This window comes from Abramis brama, assembly GCF_963993115.1.
Source record: "Abramis brama genome assembly, chromosome: 10".
Taxonomy (NCBI): domain Eukaryota; kingdom Metazoa; phylum Chordata; class Actinopteri; order Cypriniformes; family Leuciscidae; genus Abramis; species Abramis brama.
The window spans coordinates 11,843,079-11,855,399 of record NC_139972.1 but is presented as its reverse complement, the minus strand read 5'-3'; the positions used below and the strand labels follow the sequence as shown (position 1 = coordinate 11,855,399).

General features: G+C 37.0%; 1 protein-coding gene across 4 annotated transcripts; it reads left to right on the top strand.

Annotated features, from left to right (window-relative positions):
• The first annotated feature begins 2,198 nt into the window (after positions 1-2,198).
• Positions 2,199-12,168, top strand: sgcg (sarcoglycan, gamma). 4 transcript variants are annotated; one of them, XM_084127520.1, is made up of 9 exons: positions 2,199-3,641; positions 5,830-6,024; positions 6,195-6,296; positions 6,551-6,638; positions 7,008-7,127; positions 8,026-8,098; positions 8,568-8,691; positions 9,437-9,551; positions 10,683-12,168. In XM_084127520.1, exons 2-9 carry the CDS (start codon positions 5,830-5,832, stop codon positions 10,739-10,741), a joined length of 876 nt encoding a protein of 291 aa, XP_083983646.1. In that variant the 5' UTR covers positions 2,199-3,641; the 3' UTR covers positions 10,742-12,168. The 4 variants fall into 4 exon arrangements, 3 of the variants coding, with proteins under 3 accessions (XP_083983646.1, XP_083983647.1, XP_083983645.1); XM_084127521.1 differs by having other exon boundaries at positions 2,208-3,641; positions 10,666-12,168; XR_014608119.1 differs by having other exon boundaries at positions 2,536-3,641; positions 9,437-10,442; positions 10,677-12,168.
• The last annotated feature ends 153 nt before the right edge of the window (positions 12,169-12,321 follow it).

Below are 12,321 nucleotides of genomic sequence, written 5' to 3'. Positions count from 1 at the left end.
CCTACTGCAAATACAAACCCAGAAGAACCTGTGACAATTACATTTTACATTAGTTTACTTATTACTTATCATTTAAAATAATAATATATATTTTAACTTTTAACAAGATTATTAATAAAATGCTTTATATCAGACTAATCTCCATTGCCATTAAAGGCACGGTATGTGATTTGTTACAGAAACATTTTTTTTTCATGTTGCTGCCTGATTGAAAATCTGTAGGATCATAAAATGTTCGTCCAATCATTGCATTCGGTCCGAATGTCCTACCTGCCTGTCAACATATGTTTTTCCATATCTCTGGCGCACCTGCTCTGCTCTTGCAGACTTTATACGTCATAAGCGTGTTTCATGATATACAGAGTTAGACAGACGTCAGTTACCGAGCACCGCAACTGAAACAGCAGCCACCTTTTACAGTTCTTCCTCCTGAACCAAAACAACAAGCTTATGCTGCGTTCACACCATAACTACTGTAATTTGTAAGAGATGGAAACCGATGACGTTATACTCGGAGCGGTTCGTGACTCAAATTTATGCGTTTCAATGGCAACACTATCAACGGCGAAATGAATCTGCAGGTGATACAGGTCAGTGCTCTTTAAGTTGTTTATGTTCATTATTATTGTAATGTTATGTGCTTTGAGATATGAGGTAGTTTACCGCAGTCTCTCGTGATGTTTTTGTTTTCTCCCTGCTGTACGCGTTCATGTGTTTGGAAAGAGGCCTGGTTTTGAAGACACTCTGAAGGGAGGGTGGGATCTTATGCTTTCAAAGCTAGCTCGCTATTGCTAGCCTCTCTGATAACTGCCTTCCCTGCTTTTAATGACCCATATCAGGTTAGGTACTACACTTAGGGTAAATTCAGGTCGATTGTGACACTTTTTGCCATTGAGATGATGGTAAAAAGTGTCCTAAATAACCTGAATTCATCCTATTTTATAGAATACAATTTGGTTTAAGGTCTAATTATGTTACAATTTGCACATTTTATGCACAGTGAAGCTTGCAATATGAGGATATAAGCTGTTGTCAGTGTCTTATTGAACATAGACATTTGTTTTCACACTTTAAAATGTCAGGGCTGTGCTCTTGGTATACTTTCAACTCAAAAAGAGTTTAGCTTGAGCTTTAGATGTTCAGGTGTGGAATTATGTGGATACTAATTTTTTTCTGTCTTATATTTTCATTTGCTCTCTGCTAATTTTCTACTTGTTTACACATTTACGAGAAACAGTATTTTCCCTTTAGTCTATACAGATATTTCCCTTCTACAGAGCATTTCCAACACTGGGCTTAGTCAGGTCTTTATTATACATTCTGTTTGCTACAGACAGCTTTGAATGGTAAATAAAAGCGAGATGAAACCCGTCATTGTCTTTGCTGGCTGAGGGAAGTCAGGGGTCAGTTATTGATGGATGTGGTCAGCTGTTTGCCTTCTTCTGCCTCCACCCTGAATACAGAAAGAGCCACAGGATGTGCACGATCCAGCATAAGCTTTGACAGCGCTACAGTTTCTCATTCTGCCCATCAGCGTCCTTTTAAGATGCTTTTATTTTATCCATTCAGGATGCTTAATACTTTTATTTAGCGTAGATGCATTAAATTGATCAAAATTGACAATAAAAAAACTTTTAGAATGTAACAAAAGTTTTCTATTTCAAATAAATGCTGTTCTTTTTTATATTCATCGTCCTGAAAAAAGTAGCATTTTCACAAAATGTTTGGTTTCCACAAAAATGCAGCAGTACAACCGTTTTCAACATTGATAATAATAATAAATATTTTTGAGCAGCAAATCAGCATTTAGATTGATTAAGAATGCTATTAATGAGCATTCTTTCAAAATATTTAGATTATTATTTTTTTAAAAAAATGCAATTTCACTCTCTGCCAGTAGGTGGAGCTTATGGAATAGCAGAAATAGGCTATAGCAGTTACCCTGGTAACTCTTGTAGGCCTATAGCTGCACTTTTTAGAAATGCGATGAGTTTGCATATGATATAAACAGTACCATAAGCATTGTCGTAATTCATCAACAGTAGATCAAAGCAATCACTTGGCAGAAATCTGCGGTGTTCATTGATTGTGCTCTGATACCGCGAGCCTGTAGAACGTGCAACAGCTCCACGTTTTTACTTTCAAACATGCAGTCGCTCACAATTAAATCTTCACCGTTTGAGGTTTAATAATCACATTAACAGCCCACTGAAGTGCCTTGAAATGTGCAGCGTGATTCAATGTGTTGACGTAATTTCCGCTGAAACAGGAAGACAGGGTGGGACATATCGCAGAGCTCCTTCCCTTTTTTTAAATAGGCAATAGCGTTTAGTTTATATCAAAGCTCGGTAAAGCCGCAGTTTCCTCCTAATCGCTATCTGTTATCTGAGCAGACTGTGCATGCAGCGGCGGTTCATGAAACCAGACTTCATTCTCCCCAGTGGAAAGCATATTTTACATGAATCGTTCCCTATCCCCTATATAGTGCACTATATGCCATTCATATATGCCATGTAGAAATTCGTAAATGTGTGAAGAGTGAACGGTTTTAGCTGCAGTTCCAGTGTCTATTTATAATGCAGGGGGCGTGACGCCTAAGATTCTAGAGAGCATTTGATTGGACAGAAAATCGAATGAGAGGCTGAAGTGCAGAGTGATGTCATCAAAATCATTGATCCATATTGGTGGAAGTGAGAGAGACTGTAAGTTTTGAATGCTTATATCTATTAAATGCGAATTCGGTCATTGTTTTGGAGCTCAATAGCTTATAGATAACAGTAAGGCTAACATATTCATACTAAAAGCCCAAAAACTTTAAGCCATATCGCAATTCCTGTTTATCTGTCCTCAAATTTAAGACCTCTTCAAATGTTCTTTTCTTTCTACCATTTAAGGCTTTTTAAGACCTCAATTTTGATACAACTGAATTTAATTTTTAAGGACCTGCGGTGGTGGGACCCTGTTATAACAGCGTGGAGCTCCTATTTCCATCTCTGGATTAACTAATTTTGGGGTTTGTTTTATACCAGTTTTCATAAGGACCATTCTGACTCTTAATCTTTGCAAACTATGTTAGAGATACAACATAAAACTCAGTGCATAACAAGCCTGAAGCTGCAGCTGGCAGAGAGACGCATCTATTAATACTCCTTTATAGAGCAAGACCAACAGACAAGCTGATCCTCAATGAGCGAAGCCGCTAACTTTAGTTTCCTCTCCAGAGCTCGTGCTTACAAAGTGACTCACATGCAGAAAAGTCAAACAAGTGCAGAAAATGCTCTCTTGACAGTAATTTTTTCCTTCTTCCCGCACGCTCTACGCTTCCTCCCTCCCTCTCTCCCTGAGAAACAACATAACCAGCTACTGGTGTTTGAGTCTCGCTAATGAATCCATTATCAAGTGTTCAGTAAAGTCTTGCATGTGCTTAACGCGAGGTGTAGAGACCTCTGAAGGATATGTGAGATCCTGAAGGGAGGTTTGGGGAGGGTGTCCGCACTGAGACTGATCCAGGATCAGATTTATGGAAGGCAGCTGTTGAGGGTTTGACAGACAGACGGATCGGAGGACTCCAGCACTGCTGCGCAACACACGCAGATTTGAGCCTGCAGAGGAGTGTGTCCGATCACACTAAAACAGCAAGGGTAAGTCACACTTTAAGTTCAACTCTTTTTTCTTTTTTTTCAGTCAAGTTTGACTCATGACTTGATCTTTTAAAACATATTTCTTGTTTCTCATTACTAATAATGTTTGAATGGCCAGAATATGTGGAATTGTTAAAGGAATGAATGAAAGGCAAATTAAAGCTGTTTATGATCACAATATAACAGTATTTTGTCTAAACAATGACCATTGTTGTGTTAAATTATACAATCTTTATTCATTAATGTTATCCATGTATGTATCAAAATGGCCACTCATGTTTAACAACTTTTTAATGGGGTGCACTTACTTTTGCACAGCATTGTATTTTTATCAGTTTTTTCATGTTGTCAAAATCATAACATCAGCCTATGAAATTAAGAAATATTCAGAGGTTGAAAAAATAGATTCTCAGTCATAATGTTTGCGCTCTGATCATTATTTCCAACACTTTGGCTGTTTTTCCCCTTTAAAATGAGAGCACAGTCCTGGGACCTATTTTTAGAGGGCCGAGGCATTACGGCGCGCTGGAGTTATGCAGACTGCAAGATTAGACTGAGTGGGGAGAACTTCACACAGCTTGTTATGTTTGCCCACAGCCTCTCTCCACAAGCTCTTATCTGGGCTCCTCAGAGAACTGGTTTTCCCACCTTATAACTGTTTATCCTCCAGCACAACTCCACAGAAACAGCGCAATATCACGCCAGCTCAATCTTCTTGGGTTCGCTCGATATTTGATCAGGTCCGGCTTTGACACCACGAGGATCTTGGAATCTCTGTTTAAAACAAAGTCAGACTCCGGTGGTTTGGAAAGGCAGTGTTCTGCTGTAATTTCTTCTCTTGGCAGCTTAGATGAGGCTGGAAACAGTGAAAGAGCATCGGTAGGGTGGGTTAATGGAAAAAAGTCCTGAGGGAGAGACCGAGAGAGAAAGAGAGAGGCTGTCTGTGAGCAACTTGTGGAGTCAAGATGTTTACTTTCTTGTAGGACTTTAATGATCCTCTGCAGCCACTGATATCATATAAATGTTTAATTTCTGGCTGGTAATTATGTTTTAAATGGGAGTAGAAAGAAATTGGATCATGCAAGTCCAAACCCAAGGAATGTTTGGATGAATTGCCATGGGGAGACATGAAGGCTGTGTCAGTTTTTCCTTCATCTGACAGTAGCATTTGATTCAAAGTAAATGCTGTGCTACACTTCCTTCAGACAAAATCTCAAAGATCACTGTTTTGACAGAAAACAGCATATATAATAACGAGATTTACATTTTATCAAATAAATGTGAGGCTGATGCTATGCTGGTTACAAGTATGTTAAACATTTGCCAATGTGGTTTTAAGAATAAGAATAGCAGTAAAGACATTTATAATGTTACAAAATATTTATATTTTATATCTGATATAATATCACAGTTTCCACAAAAACATTAATCAGCACAACTGTTTTTAACATTGATAGTAATAATACGTTTCTTGCAGCAAATCAGCATATTAGAGTAACGTGGAGTATTTATGCTGAAAGTTTTCTTTTATTTAGAAGGCGCACTTATTTTACCATGTTGAAGATTGCATTTTTTTCCCCTTTCATAAGTATTATGAGTGTATACTTTCTTAGTATATCAAAAGTCTTTTCAAGCATACTTAGCGCACTCAAAGGCCTCATTTACACCTGGTATTAAGAGAATGAAAGAGTTTTGTAACAAAACTGCCTCAATGCTTATTAATATTTGAAAAACTTTTGTTTACCAAAGTCATATGATGTGAACTACATACAGAACAAAAATCATGGCGTCGTGTCAAGGTTACTAAGTTTCGGTAACACTTTATTTCACCGTGTCCTTGTTACATATGTTACATGTACTTACCATAGCAATAACAGTAAATTATGCATAATTACATGCAACTAACCCTCAACCAAATCCTAATCCTACCCTAACCCTATAGTAAGGACATGTAGTATTACTCAGTACTTAAATATATAATCACACTGTAACAATGACACCTTAAAATAAAGTGTAACCTAAGTTTCTTAATAAGACTTTTTAATAACAAAGTATGTTAGTTCAGGTTGTAAAAATTTCACGCGTACTTTCATGAATTGTAGTTTTACATTTTGATAGAGTTGCATGACGTATTATTCAATCAGAATGATTCTTGACTAATGAGTTAAGCACTGATGTTGATTGTCAGATGGTGCGTGAGCAGTACCTCACCACCACAGATGACTCTGGGACCCTGGCTTCAGTCTCGGAGTACATCTACATGATCGGCATCTACGGCTGGAGGAAACGCTGCCTCTATCTGTTTGTTCTGCTTCTCCTGATCATCCTGGTGGTGAACTTTGCCCTTACGATTTGGATCCTGCGAGTTATGTGGTTCAATACAGTAAGATGACTTTACTCAAAGCTCTTTAGATCACACTTTTGATTGATTTTTAATAAAAATAATATGAATCCATATTTGGATTCCTACATATTTAGATGAGCATTTTCAGTTGTGATGTTGCATGAAGTCACACGAATGTTGAGAGCTCTCTGTGTTATTGACTGTTTCAGGAAGGCATGGGATACCTGCAAGTCAATGCAGATGGGCTGAGACTGGAGGGAGAATCAGACTTTCTGTTCCCTCTTTATGCCGAGGAAATCGACTCCAGAGAAGTAAGAGTAAATAGAAAGATAGATAGACAGACCGACAGACAGACAGATAAATAAACAGACAGACGGATGGATGGATGGATGGATGGATGGATGGATGGATAGATAGATGGATGGATGGATAGATAGATAGATAGATAGATAGATAGATAGATAGATAGATAGATAGATAGATAGATAGATAGATAGATAGATAGATAGATAGATAGATAGATAGATTTAGTCACCCATTTTGCTCTTTCCTCTCTTCATAACAGGATTCAGCTCTTCTGGTGCACTCCTCTGAGAATGTGACGCTCAATGCCCGCAATGCCAATGGTGACGTAACAGGAAGTGTGTCCATAGGTATGATACATACAAAATGTATTATTGGTTATATATTATACCCAGACAGCAACATAGTGTTGGCCCATATCCGGTACACGTTGATTCCACACGGTCCTGATGTGGGCCAGATCTGGGCCAACACTATGTTGCTGTCTGGGTAGATGCATAATGTATATTTACCGGGATTTTGCTTAATGAAGTGGGTCGCACAGAACATGCCTCATGTCTAATAGCACAGCCGCAACACAAAATAGCATTCACAACCCGTTTTACTTTCATAATGTGACATATTTCAGAGTGAAACTTGACATTTAATGAAACTAAATGTATGTCTTTTGGTAAAAAGTGTGATGTTTGTCTACATTCTCTCCTTTATTCTGTTCGCAGGTCCCAGTCAGGCTGAGGGTTTCGGCCAACACTTCAACATCAGTTCAAACCATGATGAAAAATTATTTTATGCAGATGGAAATGGAGCTGTTGTGGGAAAAGGAAAGCTCCGTGTAACAGGTGAGCCTAAAACTAGACATATATAATGTACAATAAAAAAAGAAAAAAAACAGATTATCTGCTGTGTGTGTATTAATAGTATTGTTATAATGGTTAAAAAAGTACTGTTGCACTTTATTGTGTTACTGCAAATATTCATTAAAATGTATGAAGAGCCAAGTTAGTATTTAACATATGAAACAGTCGCTTTAACACAGTGGTTAAAACTGAGATTTCGCAAACAACAGCTCTGGCTTTAACAACACATATCTGCTATTTCATGATTCACCGTGGGTTTACACACTAGATTAAATATTAATACTTCATCCAAACTAGCCTAAAGCGATTTTGATTTTTGTTATGCTTAGGTGAATTTCATGAATCTTGCCAAGACCATTCTATAAATCATATTTCACCCCAGAGTCAAAAGAAGAAATTATATTTTACTTTAAGAATGAACGCTGTTTTTGGACCTTTATGTTATTTTCTATTATTGAAAATTTTTAATGCAAAATTTTGCAAATTTCCAAGTCAAGTCTCATTACTGTGATGTGAAAAAAATTACTTGTTATTATTTAAATTGTACATTGCTTACGCATGAATGTAGTATTTGTTCCACATCTTAAATGCTCTTAAATAATTGTATTGAATTGTATTGAAAATAAAAGTAATGATACAATATATATGAGAGAGAGAGAGAGAGAGAGAGAGAGAGAGAGATAATTTCTCTTTAGATTTTAGGCTGAAATAATGACCTGGACATGTTTTCATTACACCAGTATTTGTCCAATGTCATAATCTGTATTCTGTTAAATAATTACAATGATGTGATTATTCGCTCTAATGAAATGTCACATCTGATACTGAATGATTTTTACACTTTCTTTGTATGATTGTAAGTGTTCTTGTGTTTGGACAGGTCCAGAAGGTGCTTTCTTTGAGCATTCTGTTAAGACTCCTCTGGTCAAAGCAGTCCTCAACAAAGAGCTAAAGTAAGCATACACTACATAATTCATAACATCATCTCTTCCCATACTGATTGCCATTACTGTAAAAATAAAGGATTTTGGTTGTTAAACTTATTTACTTATAAACTAAAACTAACTAGCTTACTTTTCCTCCCCGCCCCCTAAAAAACATTATTGCTTAAAAATGTCAGCCCATTAAAAGTAATGGTACTGAGTATATTCCCTAAATAACTTTTATAGAAGTTTCCAACAGGGCATTAACCAGCTGTGATCTTTGATGTCTAAGACCTGAGTCACGAAGGCATCTGGTTGTCAACAAAAGCTTATTTTTGTTTTTCTTCTCCAAAAATAACTTTCTCAAACAGGCCTAAATACAATGCAGTTTCCTTCCGATTTCCATGTATGAATTTGAGAGTATTTTGTGGCCATCTTGTGTTCAAACGATGTATTGTTCAGCACAGTAACTACTCAATGCATTCCCCTGTCATTTAAGACTGGAGTCTCCAACGCGCTCTCTCAGCATGGATGCCCCAAAAGGCGTTCACGTCAAAGCCTTGGCTGGAAATGTTGACGTGACGGCACATTTTGACATTCAGCTACACTCAACTGCAGGACTGGTAAGCACACCTGTCTGTGATTTTCAAGGAATCCTGAAGACTTTTGATAGATTTTTCATGGATGGAGCTACTCACCATTCCCTGATCTAGCATAACTCATATAATTTGGTTTTGAAAGAATTCGAGGACTTTTTATTGTTGTTATTTAGCAACATTGGTGTTTTAGCAAATCTGAGCACAGTCTGGCACATTAACATGTCTAGTTTGAACACGTGAGACTACTTGTGTCTTCTTCTTAGGATAAACAGTAGACTTTAGCAAAAGTCTCTTGTTTATTCTTCCTTATTTTCTTTTTAAATGGTTGTTAATGATAGCAGTATTATTTTAATTTTAAAATGTAACCCTCAAACTTTTCAAACGGGGCTAGATTCGATGTTGTGGACACATGACAGATTTGACAAAAGCTTGAGCTGACAGCTTGAGATAGGACACAAATGTAAATTTTATACACAAACAGTATCTGTAAAAAAATTTAAAGGGTGAAATTTAAATATAGAATAAATAATTGTACTCACAAATGAGTTCACCACAGGTAAAATATTGTAATATTTAGTGTATAATAGTGTTTCTGTATCTACAATATTAGTAACAATGAAACTTCCAGGATATGTCAAAAGATCAAGGCTAATTTGATTTCTCATGTCATGAACCCTTTAAATGAATTGTATTTAAACCAAAAGTGAATATAAAGTGTTCATCCTTATTTCATTGAATGCCTCATTGTTGGGGTTTCTGTATGTTTCAGCTGATCTTAGATGCTGAATCTGTTCGTCTGCCGACATTACCTGTGGGAGAAGCCCGAACTTCAGGTGATTCTCAGGGAATGTACAACATGTTTGAGGTGTGTGTCTGTCCCAGCGGTAAGCTGTTCCTCTCCAAAGCTGGCGTCTCCTCGACCTGCAGCGAGCACCAGGACTGCTGAATGAGCTTCTGTCTGTCACACAAACAGTAGTAACAAATCTCCCATAGAAACAAGTACAGGTACTTGTCTCTGAGCAAGGTAAAATTTAGTTACAAAATGTATTATATGTTACTGAACAGTTGTTCCCAACCCTAGTCCTGGATTACCACCAACACTGCACATTTTTGTCGCTCTGATCTGAAACACACATCTGAGGTCTTATTCTGCGTACAAATGCGCATACTATCCGTCCTAAATAGTTTTTGAAATTAGAATGAATTTGTCGCAAATCGTAGTATGTTGAAATGAGGATTCCAAGGATGGTCTACTTTTTCCGGTTAGAATCCGAAGTGCAGATCCGTGCAAACTCTTAACGGCTAATATTTCCCACAACCCATTGCATGTTGGACGAGGATTCAGTTAGACAAACACAAATAAAAAGTAAAAAAACTACAAACATGGCGGATTTGTTAAGTAGAGAGGTTTAGATATGGGGTTTGAATGATTAATATTCAGTATGTAACCTGACAAAAAGATATTTATTCAGTGTTATCCACATTATATTTCATCTGAACTTTGAAGATACGTTTGGTCATTATCTTTTTAAATGCATTGTTATGCAAACATGAGGAGAGTTCTCCGCATGAAAGACCCACAACTGGCAGATCAGATGCTAATACATTTCTCACTGATACAGTAGGAAATTGAATATGGAGGATTTTATCTGTGACAAGATGACTGACAGGGCAGTTTAAATGGTGACAGGATGCATGTAACTTGAGTCTTTACTTGCGTGCAGTGTTGAGGACACTTCAGGAACAGGGTTGGGAACCACTGTTACTGAATATTAGCCTGGAGCAGAAATGGGCAACTCTGGCCCTAGAGATCCACTGTCCTGCAGAGTTTTGCTCCAACCCTAATCAAATACAACTGAACAAGCTAATCGAGGTATTCAAGTCCTACTAGAAAGTTATAGATCCACTTTGCTTACAACTTTCTAGTAGGACCTGAAGACGTTGATTAGCTAGTTCAGTTGTGTTTGATTAGGGTTGGAGCAAAACTCTGCAGGACAGTGGATCTCTAGGGCCAGAGTTGCCCAAGCCTGGCCTAGAGGGTACGTTTATCTGTTTGGTTGGGGTTTCATCATGATAGGGAAAATGAAATGTGTAGTATAAACAACACACTCTCATAGCAATTCATAACTGTTTTACGTTTGGTGGTTAATTCGTATGAATCCATATGATCTCATTTGTATGTTTCCGTACGATCTGCTTTCGCCCCCCTGACTGGTAGGTTTAAAGGCCTCATTATACTTCTGCGTCGGACCTACGCCGGAGCCTATACGCTGTAGGCAACGTGTTGGTTTTAATTTATACTTCTGCGTCGTTGTCCGCATTGACGCGCACCTAGGGAGCATGTGAAACCCCGAGGGAGGGGTTCTGGCACACCAATCACAGCGCTTGCGGCCGCGTAGAATTGACGCGTTGTTACATTTTTGGAGAGGTGCACGTCAGGGTACGGCAGTTCGACGCAGAAGTATAAATAGGCCTTAAGGGTGGTCCTTCGTAAAATAAATAAAATAAAACATGGTTCCGTACAAATCACGTTGTAGGAATTCATGCAAAATCACCACCTCATAAAATAGTTACATTTTCTCATGAGATTGGGTTGGTATATGCTGTAGTTTATACTGTAAATGAAACAAAATGATTGTCTTTTTTTCTGTTATGTAAAAATTTTCAAAATTAGGCTGGGCAATAAAGGGGCTGGTCAACAGCTGACATCCTATGCAATATAATTTTGAGGTGCAATAAATAACCAAATTCTGTGTGTTGAATATCAGCTAGTTATTGTTTAAAGATGCACTCGTTAATAGGTAAATTGATAACATAAAAACATTGATATGGTTGTGCCTTGAGCTCCTCTGAGGGTGATAATATACTGTATGCTTCTGTAGTCAGTTTGATTTCAAGAATTCCCACTCAAGAACTACACTACCCACAATCCCAAAGCATTGAAGCACCAAATCCCACTTCGATGAAGCATTGTAATATTATCAAATTTAATTCTCTGGTGTGTGTTGTTGTAAGATATGAAGTGCTCTTGGATTTTGAATTTTATATGCAATGGTTTGATATCAAATTTGGCATCTCCGTTTATTTAGTTATAAAGAATGCTAAATAATCCCTATGGCAGCTTGAAACATTGGGATTTGCGTTTCTTTTTTCCAGAACTGTTTTGTGTATGTACTGTTTGAAAATGGTGAGAGTGATAATTTGTATATATATATATATATTGGCAGGGGATCTTCAGATTTATACATCAGTTGTATATTATACTTTGATTGATGTATTTTTTTCAAACAGGTAAACTTTAATTTTGAGATTTACATATTTCAAGTGAATTATTGCCATACTGATTGTTGAATTGTTATGGTTTACTATCAAACATGCATGAACATGTAAATTTGCTGTCCACATGAAATGTTTCAATGTTTGAAATGTAATTTCATTCAAACTAACCAAAGAAATCATTAAACTTAGAATGTTTTATGTCCAATAAATATATAAAAAAGCTATATGTTGTATTGTGAAAATAGATCATTATTACCTGATACTATGACTTATATGAACAGTAGATTTATTTAATGCAGGAGTTTTTTAAATAAGTATTCGTGCATAATTTATGAGATATTAGCAAGTAATATAACTTGATTATTGAACATGTTA

Coding starts and splice junctions, on each gene's coding strand:
- sgcg (XM_084127519.1), top strand. CDS start 5,830: ATGGTGCGTGAGCAGTACCTCACCACCACAGATGACTCTGGGACCCTG. Junction 6,297..6,550: donor AGGAAATCGACTCCAGAGAA/GTAAGAGTAAAT, acceptor TCTTCATAACAG/GATTCAGCTCTTCTGGTGCA. Junction 7,128..8,025: donor AGGAAAGCTCCGTGTAACAG/GTGAGCCTAAAA, acceptor GTGTTTGGACAG/GTCCAGAAGGTGCTTTCTTT.